This window comes from Crotalus tigris, unplaced genomic scaffold (genome assembly GCF_016545835.1).
Source record: "Crotalus tigris isolate CLP2741 ecotype Arizona unplaced genomic scaffold, ASM1654583v1 scf7180000018762.419966263:882430, whole genome shotgun sequence".
NCBI lineage: Eukaryota > Metazoa > Chordata > Lepidosauria > Squamata > Viperidae > Crotalus > Crotalus tigris.
In genome coordinates this window covers 202,182-220,948 of record NW_024097187.1, presented here as the reverse complement: position 1 = coordinate 220,948, position 18,767 = coordinate 202,182, and the positions used below count along the sequence as shown (strand labels likewise).

The following is an 18,767-nucleotide window of genomic DNA, read 5'->3' as shown; positions in this document are numbered from 1 at the left end:
ATTAATCAGGCCACCTAGAAATGCTATGCACTATCCATTTTGGAGGAACTTTAGTTTTACTGTTCGATTTATAAATGAAATGTGCTCCATTGTCCTGCAGATCAGCATGAACTGAATGAAACTTAAATTAAACATTTTACTGATTATCTGAAACTTTTCTAACTACACAAGTTAAGAGTTAAAAAGATGGAATCATAACTTCAAGATTCAGCTGAAATCAGAGAATTAACAGACAGCTGGAGGATAAATATCACAGTATTTTGAGCTGCCTTCTGTAGCTTCACATGCAGAGTTAAGACTTGCAAAATTATTTCTTTCCAATAATGTAAAGTAATTTTTCTTAATATATACCCTTTCTGACATGTAACTACCTTTCTTCCTGTCTTCACCTGAACCTGAGAGATTAACCATATCATAGGATAGTGGTTAAGAATTAAGCCAACTTATTTCAGAATAAAAATCTGAAATATTTACAAGAAATCGTACATACATGTCAATGCAGGACCATACTTACTCCTCCTCCACTTGGGGCACTACGCTGTATTGAGACTGGTGCTGCTGGTTCCTTATAGCCATATGATTGAGAGGCTGGTTGTTGTGATGGCTGCTGATGGTAAACTAGAATTGAGGGCGGGGGGGGGGGAGAGACAGACAAGACAAAGACATTGTTAACTGTTGAGTGCAACTTGAATCTGCGTAAAATTCCTAATGAAAATGTTTGTGAGATGCAAAATTCACAAATTGAAAAACTACTTTGAAAAAACAAAATCCTTTGCTTTCATCTTTGTTTCTATTTGTCATTATGTTTTAAAAACTCCTGCAATATTAAATAATTTGTGCTGTTTATTTATGGAATGAGATTATATGCCACGCTGCTAAATTCCATCTGGCTGTTTTTTGAGCCTCATGTCATGATTTGGGGGAGAATAAATTGTAATCAAATGGAGCAATTTGTATGCTTATTAAATGTTAAATAGTGTTAATTTTATTTGAATTTTATATCAGTTTTTCATGGTCAATGCATAAATTTGAATACTGGTCAGCAATTACAATAAAACTGAATAGATTAAATGGGCAGTTAATGAAAAGTATTACTAATATCATTTAGATCGACAATTATTAGTCCTAATACTTTTATACTTTTTGTTGACTACAACTGTTTATTTTGGCTAATATTACAGATGATCACTCCAGCTTTGCATACAATATTTACAGGCTTCATCTACAGTAATAGTCTTACCTTTTAATATAAGATTGGATAAACTATGGAGTAGAATGGCATATTTAGCATCAACTAGTATAGTCTTTCCAATTATATTACATTTTTCCCTGTCACTTTTCTACTTTTCTTTTAGCACAGGTACCATCTCCCACTTCTCAATGTTGTGGAATTGCTTCATTTCATACATGTATCCTATGATTCTTCTAACAGTAATCTGGTATGATGTAATACTAACATGGTTGGGATTAGCAAGACTCAGATTTAAGTACCTCTTCAATTATCAATAATAACTCTGGAATGCTACCTTTTTTCAGCTCAATCTATCTCACAGCTAAATTAAATAAAACTTGGCTGTATCCCAGCATGAGTTTCTTAGATTGCATTGTAAGAAATAAATAATAACCACAAATTATAAGGCTTCATAAAAAACCACCTTATAACTACAGGGTAAACAGAAGCGATCCTCTTTTATTTGTGCAAGACAAAATTACTGCAGGGCAAATTAATACATATATATTCATGTGAATACACTGATGGGATTGCCAACAATCTCTCTTTCCTCCTATTCATTACCAGGGTTACTTGGCTGGGCATGATGAGGTTGCTGATGTGACAGAGGTGGCTGTTCAACTGGTCTCCTGTAATTGGCACCTTCTTGGGAATTACGGTGTTCCAGCTCACCTCCCTCTCCTCCAGGAGCACCCATCTTGCTTTTCTCAAATTCCTCATGGTATTTTATCTACAAAAGAAGGAAAACATACCAGCAAGAGCACCGAGACAAATGGGAAAGCTTTATAACGTATTTCCCACATCATTAATGAAATCTTTCTGACTCCTTTCTGACCTTTATTATGTCATGCACTTTTGTTTCCAGTGTCTTAATGAAAATTCAATAATCGCAGATAGTTTGTGAATTTCCACTGAAAGTCACAGATGAATATACAAATAGTTGAAGGGTGGAGAGTCAGGAATTGGGTTACTGCAGAATAGGGATATTACTAAAACGTTTATCAATTTTTCCTTTTTTATTAATTCTACATTTGTTTATCAAAAGCTTAACATACCAAATTGCTTTTGTTATCTATTCTCTACTCACTGTTCATCAGGAAAATATATTATGGTGTTTAGCTGTTATTTACCAAATTCCAGTGCAGCTCCAGGACATAAATCCCAGAATCAAGAGTTATAAGTAGTCAACCCATTTTCCATAAACATTGGTTCTCAAAAAAAAATTCTCTTTAACCTTCCTCTGCACATGATAAATTACTGTAATAGAAGGTATGAACCAGACGATGGAAACAGAGAGCTGGTTCATTCCTATATATATACAGTATTGTGGAGTGTAATCAGCTCTGCCTTTCTTTTCACCCATAAGTTGCCTTTCCTAGCCAGATTGTCTGTCTGTCTGTCTTCCCTCCCTCCCTCCCCTTCATTCTCCTTATTTTTCTGAGGAATAACAGATAAATATAAGTTAGCCATTATTTATTTTTACAATGGGAATTTGAGAAAAATTAAAACGATGACAGGATCCAGCTTAATAAAGGCACAGTCACTTTTGCTAGTTAAATCCAAAAGGATCGGGTCTACCAGAGAACATCTGCCTTTGATTTCAATCCCTGAAGCCATTCTTGTGAATGAGGAGTTCGGTCACTCCCCAACGTCAAAATTTGGGAATGCAGAATAAATTGAATCCCTTGGGGATTCCCTTCCCAGGTCCTCTGCTCCATGATCTATTTGCCAGACTTGCAAGTTTTAAATTAAGTAATTGCTTTTCTGTTTTGCTTTTTCCCTCTTCAGTTATAGACTTACTTCAATTCTCTATACTACAGAACCCCCAGGGCTGCAATGGGATTTATGCATTAGACATGTTCTTGTTTGATGTTTACAGCCCAGTTCAGTTTAGCCCAGTATTTGGATAAATGTTAAATGAACAGAAATATATTTGTAATTTTGGAACTTTATAAGCAAGCATCCACAGTACTGCCTTAATAACAAAATTCAAGAATCTGCAATCAAAATGTTTAAGAAAAGAAAGGTGAAGCTGTCAAAGGAAAAGCTTTTAAATATCTGAAGCATGGAGACAGAAGATGAAATGTGCTGGCCAGTTTACATTGCTGATTTGATCTTGAGTTTTCTTGATTCGCTGTAATTCAGGTGTGTCTGCCACCACACTAAAGCCCTTCCCTTTATTCTTTTCAAATTCCTCCTTATAGCGGACCTGTGTATGAGAATGAAGAAACAGACATTAGTTATATTATGACAGCACAACTATCTATGAATTCTAATCTATAACCCCACCTGAATGTCAAAAATTACTATTGTTGTTGTTGTTGTTGTTGTTGTTGTTAATCAGGCTGGTAGGAAGTAGATGGGGAAGACAGGCTTAGATTCAATTCCAGAAAGCAATGGTATGAATTCAGAAATCAACCAATTCAGAAAAATGTATCCTTAATTTTAAGATGGAGTCATATCTATAACATAGTTGTGCAGCTTTTTTGGGCAGATGGCTCTTAGAGTCAAAGTTCATGCTTGATTCAAATTGTGAAAAAGACTGCAATTTTCAATTTAAAGAATGATTGTCCAACCTTTTGGCTTGTATAGGCCGCACTAAGAGAAATTGTCCTGGGCCGTATAGAAATTATAAAATATAGTTAATGTATATAAATCATATAATAATCTTAAAATTTACAATCTTATGGGCCACATTACTAATTGTCCAGAGCTGAGGGTTGGATATGCCTGATTAAAACTGTCTTGCTTATTAACCTTAAAAAGATTAAAACTTTTTAAAAAAATAATAGTTATATTGCTAAATATTTAAAATTAATAAAGCCATGAACTAAGCAAAGTTCCTGATGAAAATAAAAATATGGGTAGTTCTCAACTTAGAACCATTCATTCAGCAACTGTTCAAACATTGGGGCACTGAACAAAGGGACTTATATCTGGGCTCTGGGGTTACAGAGGTTTATTTATTATTAAATTTGTTTATCAGCCATCCCATCAAATGGTGACTTTTGAGACTGCAATGCTCCTGCAGTCACATGATCAAAATTTGGGTACTTGATAGCTCATTCCCTACTTAGGATCAACTCCCCTCACCCACATATTATCTCCCCATCTATGCCTTTTCAGCTTCCTGCACAATACGGTCCCTTCCACCCTACCTGACCTTCAGCAGTTGGTAGGAATTGAAGGAAGATAGTCCCTTATCTTGGGAGAAACCAGGCTCAAAGCTGGGATGAACCAAGGCTGAAATGGCTTGGATTGGAGTAGGTCCTTGGTTAACAACCTGTTCTCAATGGGGACTGCTGAGATAGCCATTGCTAAGCAAAGCAGTCAAGTGATGCCACCACTTTATGACCACATTATGGCATAAATTCTTATCCTAATTGTGGACAGAAATCAAAGACAACCTATAGTTTGCCTTTACCTTCTTCCAGGCTGCATTTTAAACTTCTCTCTAGCCTACAGAAAGCTTCCCAATGACCCATTCCAAACACTGATTAATATTTGAGACTAGGAAAGTTCAGTCAAATGCTACCAATTGCTAAAATTGCTAAACCTTTTTTAATATGGAAAATAGATACAAACCTGTTTACAAAAGCAACATATTATACTCTGCTTTCTTGTAAATTAATATGGCTTAGTAAGGAGGTTGGCTTGTTATGGAAATACATTCCTATCAAAGGGTTTCAGTCAGTTCCCCTTGGCCTTGAATGCACCCATTTTGTTAAATTATTACTTTCTTTCAACCAATTCATGTAGAAGAGAATTTTAAATGCATGCATTTTGAAAATTGATTTAACAATGCAATTGGACAAATTAAAGAGACATACTGAATTATATTTGCAGAGATCAGAGATGTTAAAACCAAGTTTCTTGACAGATATAACTTTGCAATACTCAGATAGATTCATATGTTTAAAATCTCCCTTACCTCTATCTATCTCAATACAGCTTGAAGAGGAAATTCACTATATCCCTAGAAGCTGAGTTTAAGACTTTCTTAATCAGTAACTAAGCTAGAATGCCATATATGCCTGTAAAATTTCCCCATATTAGCATAATATATATTCTAAAGTAAATAATGGTTCACTTCTGGTGAGTTGTAGATTTTCCTGAAGATCTCTGTCCAAAATATCAAGAAAATCATAACATACACACCTGAATACCAGCTTAAAAGTTATTTACCTAAAAAATTCTCAGTGTTCAGAGCAACTTTCTGATGAATGTAAACAGATTTGCTATTGCTCTCTGTGGAGTCAACAAAGGGAGAGAGGGAGAGAGAGCCTTGTTCTCAGACAGCAAAAAGACAATCACAGCTGCAAGCAGTTTTCTAAATCTAAACTGTGAAACTGAGAAGAGTGCATGTCAATACAGACAACTAATACTAGTTTGAACCAGTTTAGTATAGTGGTTAAGGCATCAAACTAGAAACTGGAAGACTATGAATTCTATTCCTGCCTTAGGCATGAAGCAAGCTAGTTGGCCTTTGATTAATCATTTTTGCTCAGCTGTAGGAAGGAGGCAATGGCAAGCCACTTCTGAAAAACCTTGCCAAGAAAACTACAAGACCTATTCAGGCAGTCTTCATTGGTCATGACTGAATAGAAGGAAAAAAAGTTTAAGAAACCCAACTCAAAAGAGCAATTTTAACAAAAGGTAAAGAAGTTTTTGCATTTTAAGGAGTATTAGGGTATCCAGAGTTTGGAGGCAATGCAAAAGCAGCTCCAATGAGAACACTTCTTAGTGAAAGATGTCAGAAAAGTATTGTATGTTTCTAAACATGTTATTGTAAGTTTAGCTGTTCCCATAATAGGACAGGTAGAGCAGAAAAAATGAAATCTTTGGATTGGTTTAAAAATATCTGAAACTTGTCATTTTACACAGAGGCAATACTACGATCATTTGACAAAAGGACAGCAATATTTTCAGAAATATGCAAATCAAATGTTGCAAGCATTCATCATTTGCACAATACATCAGTTCACACTATTGTTTTATTAAATTTCTCTTTATACTCCTGTTTTCAGTTCTACTCCTGAGGAATTTTAGGAAACTTAAAAACCCACATGCTGTTGCACAATCCAAGTTGTCTTTCTATCAGTAAAACTTTTGTTGCCATCAGCCTGAACCACACATACTTAAAAATAAGTTATTTTCCTCCAGATATATTCACCTCTAACCAAAATTCACTAATCTCCTATCTGTAAAGTTATCAGAGTTTCAACCCATGTTTTAGGGGCTTCTATTCCCAATTTTCTTGTAGAAAGGGATGCCCAGCACTCAGAAAAAATATTCCAAAAATTTCAGATCTGTGACCCCTTATATTCAACACTTAATACCTGCCTGCCAGAAGAGAATTTAGTGCTAAGTGATTTCATCAAACCAGGGAAAGAAAACAGACACTTCTCTAAGTCAAAGTATATCAAGGCATTAAAGTTTAGCAAGGGAAAGGGTTTAAATGATATAGCCCTAAGCTATATCTAGTTTACCATACGAGACAAGCAACTTGTATGGTTGTCTTGTAAGTCATTACAACAGCCAGTAACAGGAAAGTAGAAAGATATACCCTTTGGGTTCTTTACACTTATCTGCAGATTTCTTACTATTTCTTATGCATCTTTCATTATAATCATAAACTTATATTTGTAGGAAACAAAAATTATGACGATGTGACTGACAACAGGTATATGATGTTGTTAATGTGCGAGAGAGAATTATTACTCTCATTAACTAATTAGAGTTATTATCAATGAAATGTCTTCTGAAGGTATTTCATAAGACATTCTGCTCCTTTATAATTTTGCGATGGGTCGGACACACTTTGCAACTAACAACAACCAAACCCTAACAGCAGTGGTGGCAAACCTATGGCACGGGTGCCAGAGGCGGCACTCAGAGCCCTCTCTGTGGGCATGTGCGCCGTCGCCCCAGTCCTAGGCCTTCAGCTGGGTTTTATAAACCCTTTTTGCTTTAGGCCTCCGCTGCCGTGTACAAAAAAAAAGTCAATTTCAACTTCTTGTGGGAAAAAAAAATATCTTGCAAAGCTGGAATTGATTGATTGAACTTTTTAGTCCCACCCAGTTTGCCATTACCACCACAGCCGTGCCCACGCAATTGGCCACACCCACCCAATGGGCCACACCCACTCAGCACCCCACAATGCATGTGGGTTTTGGGTTGCAGTTTGGGCACTCGCTCTCTAAAAGGTTCGCCATCACTGCCTTACAGAATCCTTGTTTCCTTTGTCCCATGCTTTAACATGGGAATTTAAATCTCCCCAATTTTTATTGTTACAGACAAGATTATGAAAGCATATTGGAAGTGAGTTACTATATTAATCATAGAAGGAAAAAAATAAGAAACAAATGTAATCCCTAGTGAAGATACGCAAACTATATAGAAAAAGGGAGACATTCCTCTGGTGCCGAGGATGAAGCAACAAGTCTGTTGCAAGCAAACAGAGGAAATAGACAAGGCTGGCTTTCAGTTTTCTTTGTCCTTTTATGGGTACTCAGCTGGAATCGACTCAACTTTTTTGCTGTAGAAGGCTAGACATAAGTGAGTCAGGCAAGCTGGGTAGCTCTTTCCCATGTCCTGCTTAATGCGGGCTATTATAAGCTGTTAAAACGAGGATGGTGGGAGTATAATGCTGAAAAGAAAAATGGGACTAACTGGGGGAAGTCAAAAGAGTGGGGACAGCAGCCATCAATCCCTCAGTGAGGTAATTCAATTCACCAGCTAACAAACAGTTATGTAGTGAATTCTCTCCCCCATTCCTTCTCTTCACAGCAGCTTCAGTTACAAAGCAGTGGAAGTCTATCAAACTTCCCATTTTTTAAATCAGGATTCCCAAATTTTCACTCCAATTTTAAAATAAATGGGAATACTCAGGAACAAGCATCTTGATACAGCATGCAAATTCAATCCAGCATTTAGATCATCTTAAGTTTCATTAAAAAAGCAAACATGATTCTTAATAATATGAAAAAAATCATTCAAATTTAAAAAATAAGGTGAAAACAATAATGATTTCCTGCAATTTAGCCTAACCCTAAAGGAAACAAAACAACACATACTGGGCACATATTTTAATTAGTTACATAGGCCACTGCCTCCAATCTTTTTTAATTCAAAGTTTTGCTTAAAAAAAAAGAATAAAATGTAGAATATATAACCATATCTGGACTCACCCAATACTGTAGAGTATAGGACAGCAGAAGCCTTGAAGTTGAGGGTGGCAAAAACAGCTAGACAACGACATTGGGATTTCCCAAAGTGAGGCAGCTTCCTACCACATTGTGGAAACAGCGGATTTGCATTGTGCTGCTGGGCCAGATTGGGAAGAGTTGGGCTTCTAGGACTGGTTGCAGCTTCACACTATGCTATGGCTTAGGGCTTCAGAGCCACAGTGCACCAAGAAGCCCTTGAGATGCAGCAGGGCAAGCAGTCCCAGAGCCACATTCCCAATCAGGCACGGTGCCAGCAGCCAAATGGACACCACAGGGGAATGGGCAGTTGGGGGGAGTTTAAGGGAAGGCAGTCCCTTTCTTTGGAAGAAACCAGGCTCAGGGCTGGGATGGACCAAGCCTGGACTGCTGCTATTTGGCAAAGCTAAGTGGTGTGGTCGTGTGATGTCATGCTTTATAACACATCATTTAGGGACAGACCATGCTAAAAATATTTTCATTAGCTAAGACCACTTATTTTCTAGGAATTACCTGCCAATATGGTATCAGTAATTGAATTTAAATATCCATTTAAATGAATTTAAATTATGTTAATGGATGCATTTATGGGAACCAATACTTAGATCTGTTTTTAGATCTTTTTTATTTCACCTTTATTATTTTTGTAGATAACTTAAAGGGTGAATATACCTAATATTCCTTCCTCCTCCTATTTTCCCAATAGCAACAACTTTGTGAGGTGAGTTAGGCTGAGTGTGTGACACTGGCCTTAAGTTATTTGTAAAATAATAATGGTGGAATAAAAACATCTATAAAAAAGACTAATTGTTCCTTGAAATGCATCTATTAACATCAGCTGACTTAAATTACAGATTCTGTACTGTCAGGTAACTATCACAGAAAATGAATGGTCAGGTAGTGATTATCACCTATATTTGCATTATTCATTTGGTTGTATTTTTAAAAAGAACTTCAATACAAAAATCATGTTACAGGCTGAGTTTTGGTTGCACAGAAAATAACTATGTAATAAATCACTCCAAATTTATTTTGCAGGAAAGATGGTCTATCAGCAATATATAGTGGTGCTTAACAGTTTGAGAACCCTTTTCAATTTTCAATACTTCTGCATGAATATGACCCAAGTCTAAAGCTAGTTAAATAGAATAAAAAAAATGAGTGAAAAAATTACATCATATGTTCATTGATTTATTGAGGAAACTGATCAAAGCTACATATTTGTTTAAGTCAAAAGTATGTGAACTTTCAGTAATTGGCAGCAATAACCATTTCAGATAACTGTTGATATTAGGTATATTGGCTTGAAGAAATTTTAGCTCGTACCTCCCCAAAAATAATTTTATCCCAAGGATGTTGGAGGGCTTCCTAGCTTGATTTGCCCACTTAAGGTCCTTCTAAAACATGTCTATAGGATTGAAGTCAGGACTTTGACTTGGTCATTCTAAAACATCAACTTTCTTCTGCTTTAGTCATTTTTTAGAAATAGACTTGTGTGTTTCCGTCTGCCTGCATCATGTACTTTCTTTGAGCTTCAATTCACAGACAGACACCATGACATTTTGCTGCTGGTACAATTCAGAATTCATAGTTTTATCAGTGAAGGCAAGCTGTCTTGGTCTAGACTCTAGAACAGAGATCCCCAATCTTTTGGGCATCAGGGATCGGTTATGTGAGGAGAGGTTTTTCCATGGACCGGAGTAGGTGTGGTTTTGTGTGCTGACCATATCCATGGATGGGGTTTGGTTATTTGTGCGGGCCGGTTGCTGGCATGCTGGTCCATAGACTGGGGGTTGGTGATCCCTACTCTAGAAGCAGCAATGTAGGCCCAAACCATGATTCTGCCACCACTGTATTTCACAGATGGGATAAAGTTCTTTTACTGGAATACAATCTTGCCTTTTGCCAATGTAACACTTTTTATTTAAGCAAAATCATCTATTTTTGATCTCCATCCACAGAACATTCTTACAATAGCTTTCTGATTTATCCATGTGGATTTTTGCAAAATGTAAATGGGGAGCAATTTCTTTTTGGAGAGTAGTGGCTTTCTCCTTGCAACTCTGCCATGGATACCATTGTTCGGTATTCTCTGACATTTGCCAACACACGAGAGGTCTTTAATACCTTAGGCATTTGAGATCTCCTGGAGCATTATGTATTTTGCTCTTGATGTGATGATGGTTGATTGACTGCTCCTGGGAGGATACCAAAGGTATTGAATTGCCTCCATTATACTGTGTGACCCCAAGTTCTTTGGATATAGTTTTATAACTTTTTACAGCCTACAAGCATCAACAATTGATTTTTTTGAAGGTCCTGAGAAATCTCCTTAGTTTAAGCCATGAAACACTTCCACAAACTGTGTTGTAAAGATCAGACTTTGATAATGATTATTGAGAATTCAAGGCAAGGTCTCCCACACCCATATTTGATTATCAACTCAATGATTGAAACATCTGGTTCTAACTTCCCCTTCAAATAATCCTAGAAGTTGACATACCTTTGCAACACACAAATAGCTTTGGATCATTTTCCTCAATAAATAAATAAACAAGTATAATATTTTTGTCTCATTTATTTGTGTTCTCTTTATCCAGTTTAAGGGCTTGTGGGTGTTACATATCATGCCTTAGATCATATTTATGAAGAGATACTGAAAATTCAAAAGGATTCACAAACCCTTAAGCACTACTGTAGGATTCTTTCTACAATATACTGCTACAAAAATGGATAGGTGCTTAAAATTGGACATCCTCTTTTACAGAAGAACAAATATAGAATTTTCAACTTTCAGGTGCTGTTTAGCCTGAAATTATTGTCTATTTTCTTTCCCCCAAACTGCAGTTTTCCACATTTAGTAAACCAAGACCACAGGAAATAAACATTCTTATTTTACAGTCATCTGTGGGCTGCAGGCGTTAAAATTAATCCAGCTGGAGGACTTGTTTACTTACACAGAAGATAATTGTGTGTTTTTGGCAAGCTATCGGAACTAGTTACGCCTTCTCAGCTACTCAAAATAAAGAAGCAAAACTGTCTGTAGTAGGAGCCCTCAGCATCATTACTTCAGTTCCAGACGTTGTTAGAGAAAAGGTCCAGTAGCTACCAAATGGAATAACATGTAATCAATATTTAGATTCTAAACCCTCTTGGTTTTAAATCCTGAAGTTTTCATTAAAATATATCTAATTTTTGCACCAAATCAAGCACAGAGATAATATACAGGTATTGATGCTACTTTGGTATACAGTGAGGGAAAAAATATTTGATCCCCTGCTGATTTTGTAAGTTTGTCCACTGAAAAACAAATGATCAGTCCATAATTTTAATGGTAGGTTTATTTTAACAGTGAGGGCCAGAACAACAATAAAAAGTCCTGAAAAATGCGTTTCAAAATAAGTATTTGACCTCTTCACAAAAGACGATTTAGTACTTGGTGGGAAAACTCTTTTTGGCAATCACAGAGCTCAGACATTTCTTGTAGTCGACCACCAGGTTTGCATACTTCTCAGGAGGGATTTTGTCCCACTCCTCTTTGCAAATCCTCTCCAAGTCATTAAGGTTTCGAGGCTGACGTTCGGTAGCTCCTTCCACAGAGTTTCTATGGGATTACGGTCTGGAGACTGACTAGGCCACTCCAGGACCTTAATGTGCTTCTTCTTGAGCCACTCCTTTGTTGCCTTGGTTGTGTGTTTTGGGTCACTGTCCTGCTGGAATACCCATCCACGACCCATTTTCAATGCCCTGGCTGAGGGAAGGAGATTCTCACCCAAGATTTGACGGTACATGGCCCCGTCCATCGTCCCTTTATTGCAATGAAGTTGTCCTGTCCCCTTAGCAGAAAAAAACTCCCAAAGCATAATGTTTCACCTCCATGTTTGATGGTGGGGATAGTGTTCTTGGGGTCAGAGGCAACACTCCTTCTCCTCCAAACAGGGCGAGTTGAGTTGATGCCAAAGAGCTCGATTTTAGTCTCATCTGACCACAATACTTTCACCCAGTTCTCCTCTGAATCATTCTGATGTTCATTGGCAAACTTCAGACAGGCCTGTACATATGCTTTCTTGAGTAGGGGGAGCTTGTGGGCGCTGCAGGATTTCAGTCCTTCATGGCGTAGTGTGTTACCCATTGTTTTCTTGGTAACTATGGTTATAGCTGCCTTGAGATCATTGATGAGATCCTCCCGTGTAGTTCTGGGCTGATTCCTCACCGTTCTCATGATCATTGAAACTCCATGAGGTGAGATCTTGCATGGAGCCCCAGACTGAGGGAGAGTGATAGTTATTTTGTGTTTCTTCCATTTGTGAATAATTGCACCAACTGTTGTCACCTTCTCACCAAGCTGCTTGGCAATAGTCTTGTAACCCATTCCAGCCTTGTGTAGGTCTATAATCTTGTCCCTGACATCCTTGGACAGCTGTTTGGTCTTGGTCATGGTGGAGAGTTTAGAATCTGATTGATTGATTGCTTCTGTGGACAGGTGTGTTTCATACAGGTAACAAGCTGAAATTAGGAGGACTCCCTTTAAGAGAGTGCTCCTAATCTCAGCTCGTTACCGTATAAAAGACATCTGGGAGCCAGAAATCTTGCTGTTTGATAGGGGATCAAATACTTATTTCACTCCTTAAAATGCAAATCAATTTATAACTTTTTTGAAATATCGTTTTCTGGATTTTTTGTTATTATTCTGTCTCTCACTGTTAAAATAAACCTACCATTAAAATTTATAGACTCAGCATTTCTTTGTCAGTGGGCAAATGTACAAAATCAGCTGGGGATCAAATAATTTTTCCCCTCACTGTATTGTTACTTGAACTCAACCATTTGTACTGCGTATCATTTGTACATTGTGTATTTCCAAATTCAAAACAACCTATAAAAATATAACAAAGTGTTGTGAAAGAAAAAGCCATTTAGCATCTACCTTACAGACCAAATGAATATATGAGAAGTGGCTATGAAAAACTGGCTGAGTACAGCAATGGAAAATAAAAGCACAAAGATAATACAAACAAAAGCAGTCTTTTACTAATGTCCTTATTAATGAGGGGTAAGGTTAGTGAGAGCTAATGTGAATTATTTTATGGGATTTCATATTTCTGTTTTTAGGAGGAAAAGTTGTAATAAATTTGCTAACAATGTAAATACTTAAATACAAAATAAATAGGCACATTCAACTATCCTCACTAAGCTTTGGTATGACCACATAAAGAGAAGTCTCGGTAATTTTGCTGTGCTCTGCAATGATCTCCCTCCAAGATACCTTAACACTTTATTGAATTATTAATTTCTCCCAGCCACCACAACTGGACAGAGGAAATGGAATTAAAAATCAGTTATTTTAAGATAACAGTGAATCACATTAATCTTCCAATGAAAAACCAGCATTGAGCAATGATCAAATCAGGTAGTACAGAAATCATATTGGAACAAAGATATTTTGTTTCTCATTAATCTGTCAGATACTACACAGCAACAGTATAGGAAAGATAAAAGAGAACTATTTCTCAGTTATTTCTTTCCTACAACTTAATTTATGACAATATATATAATAGCTTCTGTAATAAAGGCATCCCCAGAAAAATATAGTTACTTGTTACAATGCTCATACCCTGGATCCGCAGTGAGGACAGTCAGCTACAGGAACTTAAAGTTCAACCTCTTTCCTGAAAGCAGATCTATATGAGGTTTAACACGTCAAGAGCAGAGCACTTATGAAAACATGAAAACTAAAAATATTTCCATGAATTTGCAAACAATGATCAAGAGCATGTACTCAGTCCTCTCCCAGGGTTAAATCAACATTTCATTAACAACCGGGCTTGTGGGGCATGAAATCCAGCTATAAAACAAAATAAACAGAATATGGAGTATCAAATATAATTAGAAGGCAGGTTTAAAGAGGAAGAACTGGAGAGAAATAATTGATAAATAACATAACTGAACTGAATAAAACCGTATTTATTTAGCTAGCACAGGGATAAATAATAGAAAGTGGACTTTACTCGTTGTTCTAATCTTTCTTCTATGTATTGTATTGTATACTTCAAAAATAAGAATATTGGCTGACTGGATCTCAATGCTTTGTTCAGAAGGTTATCCACATAACCTGAACAAAGGTTGAGAAAACCTTTGAGAAAAAAATAACCAAAAGCAAGCTAGGGATAATAGGAAGCATCAGGGAAGCTTTTTAATAAATAGTTGTTTTCTGACTTGCAATTACCCGCATCCATGAATTTGTGCTGGTAGAGAACATCTACTAGCATGCGCTCAAAATTTCAAATCATAATCAGGAGCTTATAGCATCAATGACTTTGTCTAATAATTCACCAAGTTTCAGCTTACGTCTGGATTTACATTTAGAACAAAGGGAATAGGGAAACAAGGAAAAAAATAAGGAAGTTTTATATGAAAGGGACACTATAAAAACAGAGCAAGAAATGCATATAGGATAATGCATATTAACAAGCCTATAATTACAAGTTCTATGGCTAGCTACTAAATGTTCTTTTAAATCAGAGAAAATTATTAATGGCAAAATTATTGAGGCTTGATCAAAAAAGACAAAAAGTGAAGTAATTATAACCTATATAAAGAAGAACTTTAGAGATGTAGTGTGTTATTAGACCTTGTAAAATATTGTTCCATTGCTACAGGGATCCACTCGCTGAAAAAGAAATCTCTATCAAATCTATTTCCTTTATAACTGCTTCCTCTTTCTCACTAAACAAAGTTGTCTCATTGTAAGCATTGTAAATGAAGAAATGAAGGTTTTATGAGAAACCTTCCTAGCACATGGAACACAGCAGTTTATAATATGATCTTTAAGTGGGAGGTTTAGGGGGAATAACTAACTATATTGGCAGCTAGTTCAGCATGAGGCAGCTACTTGCATCTAACAATGAAAGACAATAACTTACCCAATTTATGCAGTAAATTTTATAAGCGGAATACAGGCTTATGACCGCTCATTTAAAGTTACAATGTCCTAGGAAAAAGTGATTTATAACCTATCCCAGTGGTGACGAACCTATGGCATGCATGCCAGAGGTGGCACTCGAAGCCCTGTCTGTGGGCAAGTGCACTGTTGCCCCAGCCCCACCTCCCCCCATGGCCCCCTCACCAGCAGCCCCCGTAGAGGAAAGTTGCCCCTGGGCGCGGCCCGCACAGAGCAGCACAGCCAAAGACATTGCCAAGCAGCAGGGACAAGATTCCTCCCTTACGCCCCATAGCGTGCAGATGATGCTGTGGGGTGTTGGTGGAAGGCGTGGCTGCCATGGCACTGCAGAGCTGCCTGGGTGATCTGCTGCAGTGGGCCATGGAGGCAGTGCATGGTCCTGTGGTGGGTGGGGCAGTGGGTGGGCGGAGCAGGCAGGGTGGGAGACGGAGCGGGAGGCAGTTTTGGGGCACTCGGTCTCTAAAAGGTTCGCCATCACTGACCTATCCTCACACTTATAACTGCTGCATTCCCAATGTCACATGAACACAATTCAAGCACCTGGCAACTGGCTTGCATTTCCAACTAGTTGCAATATCCTGCAGTCACATGATCACAATATGTGTGACTTTCCCGTTTGGTTTTCAACAAAATCAGTCAATTGGGGAAGCTGGAGTCATTTAATGATCATGCGATTCCCTTATGAACTTAGTAAAAACAGCTGTAAAATCAGGCCTGGTCACATTTATAACTGCACCCAACTATGACAAAATTTCCATTTTATTCCCAATGGTGATCGTAAGTTGAGGGCTACTGTACTCTATTAGTCTTTAAATGTAACCAGACTATTTCTTGTTTGATATGCAGATTTTAACATGCATTCTTATCTTTATTGCAAAAGAATATAAATACAGATGGTTTGGCTAACTAAGCCTAGTACTGAACAACATCGAGATAAATCTTGCATGATGATTTAGGAATAAAATTGGATTTTATTAACACTATAAGGAATTTATTTCTGCATTCAAATGCATACTTTGCATTCCTAATATGCAAAGGTTTTACAGTTCTTTATCTAGTTTTGCTCTATGGCATGACTCTACACATTTATAAATGAGACTGAGGCAAAGCACTAATAGAGCCAGAGCTTCACTATTGCTACTCTTGAGAATCCACAAGGTAAAGTCCTCAACACTGAATAGTTGATTTCCTCTTTCAGGTTGAGAATCTTCTCAATCCTATTACTCTATGCTGTTTTATCTCTACACATATCACCCCACTTCTTCATAACTTAAATTATCTGCCATGTTTATACCTTGATTCATCTTTCTCATTCTTAGTAGGTATATAAGGACTTTCAAAACTGTACTTTCATGCTCTAGATTCCTGAGCTAGTTTTAATACTATCCTTCATGTGTTGTATCATAAGTGTTATATGCTTGTAGAGTTGACAGCTTATATTTTACTTCATTTCTGAAATATTTTTTTCTTCTGGTAACATGAGAAAAATAAAGCAGCTCTGATTTTTAAGCATCAAGCCTTGTCCTCTTTTTAAAATATTGACTTCTTCATTAAAGTCTTCTTTGAGTATGGCTTGGTAGAATGCAAGTGCTAACAGCAACCTGCAGCCTTACCTGACTCTGAAGTTCACTCTGCTGCTTAAGGCGCAGGTTCTCTGGAGTGTCAGCCACCATAGTGAAGGACTGCTTTGGATAATGTCTGTAAAATAAATAAATAAAGCAGAATTGTGTCTAATCTTAATCTGAATTGGCCAATAAATATTTAAGGAAGCAGTACTAGTTATTCCTCTTTCTAGGTTTCCTTCATTTTTGGCTTCTGAATAAATTATGAGCATTCATTAGCAATTCAAGGTATTTATATCCATTACAGAATATTTATAATTTATTAATCTCAAACTTTAATTTATTAAAAATTAGTCCTGTACACTTAAATGCAATAAACATATTGTTCTATTAATATATTTTCTATCAAAAATTCAGTTTTCCTAAAATCTCAATCCTTATTACTGAAATCATATGTAGTTGCTGCATTTTGTACCACTTCAGCAATCAGCCTTATGTTCTTTTATATAGCATTCAATTTTCATGGATGCATAATATATCAATCTGCTAATAAATGAAGCAACTGCAAGGAATGTTATAGCTTGATTTATTATCTGCATATCACCCTTCTATGAGTTATAACAGTGCCAAAATGGTGTATGTATGTTGCACGAAAAGAGACAGCTTATAACAGCGACTTGGAGAAAATTAGCTGCTTATTAACTAATATTAGATGATCAAGGTTATTACCAATGAGCAATTAAAACTACAAGGAATTTACAAAGAAATAAAAAAGATATTCTTATGATTAAGGTACTACAGATAATTAAGTAGGTCCTTAAGTAGGTCCTATGAAATTGTTTAGAACCATTTTCCTTTAAAAAAAAACAAACAACCAAACTTCTAACTCAATGCTACAAGGCCAAACTTGTAAACAAGCTCTAATAAAATAAACAGTAAATGAACAAAATTTCAGTGGCAAGAAAGCAGTAGTTTTACCAATATTACTAACAAAACAAACAAGTAAGTATATACCGTATTTTCCGGCGTATAAGATGACTTTCTAAAGTGTTGAAAGGATGCCGAAGTCGGGGGTCGTCATAGACGCCGAGTTGTCTTATACACCAGAAATTACAGTAGTTTCCAGTGAATAAGACGACTTTCTAGGCATGCAACTCAGCGCCGAAGTCAGGAGTCGTCTTATACGCCGGGTCATCTTATACGCCGGGTCGCCTTATACGCCAGAAAATACAGTACCTGCATATTATTTTGTGTATCAGTTTGTATTGTCCTTGGGCAAAATTTGAACTTTCTTTTCCAATTATCTAAATCAGGCAACAATCAGTTCTAATTAGCTTCTACCTTCCCCTCAGGATCTTCTATTCCTTATCTTTCAATTATTTTCCCATTGTTGTTGTTAATTGTGAAGTCATGTCCGACCCATCGCGACCCCATGGACAACATTCCTCCAGGTCTTCCTGTCCTCTACCATCTTCTGGAGTCCATTTAAATTCACACCTACTGCTTCAGTGACTCCATCCAGCCATCTCATTCTCTGTCGTCCCCTTCTTCTATTGCCCTCAATCTTTCCCAGCATTAGGCTCTTCTCCAGTGAATCCTTCCTTCTCATTAGGTGGCCAAAGTACTTGAGTTTCAACTTCAGGATCTGGCCTTCTAAAGAGCAGTCGGGGTTGATCTCTTCTAGGACTGACCGGTTTGAACGCCTTGCAGTCCAAGGGACTCGCAGGAGTCTTCTCCAGCACCATAGTTCAAAGGCCTCAATTCTTTTGCGCTCAGCCTTTCTTATGGTCCAACTTTCACAGCCATAC

General features: G+C 37.0%; 1 protein-coding gene across 2 annotated transcripts in view; it reads right to left on the bottom strand.

Moving 5' to 3' along the window:
- The window catches only part of LASP1 (LIM and SH3 protein 1), a 55,738-nt gene that overhangs the window by 5,130 nt on the left and 31,841 nt on the right, over positions 1 to 18,767 (bottom strand). For both annotated transcript variants that reach the window (XM_039355842.1, XM_039355843.1), the window contains exons 3-6: positions 17,011 to 17,095; positions 3,333 to 3,440; positions 1,796 to 1,961; positions 515 to 618 (exon numbers count right to left, since the gene is read on the bottom strand). In XM_039355842.1, the coding sequence (XP_039211776.1) occupies positions 515 to 618; positions 1,796 to 1,961; positions 3,333 to 3,440; positions 17,011 to 17,095 (463 nt within the window). The remainder of the gene's footprint in view (positions 1 to 514; positions 619 to 1,795; positions 1,962 to 3,332; positions 3,441 to 17,010; positions 17,096 to 18,767) is intronic.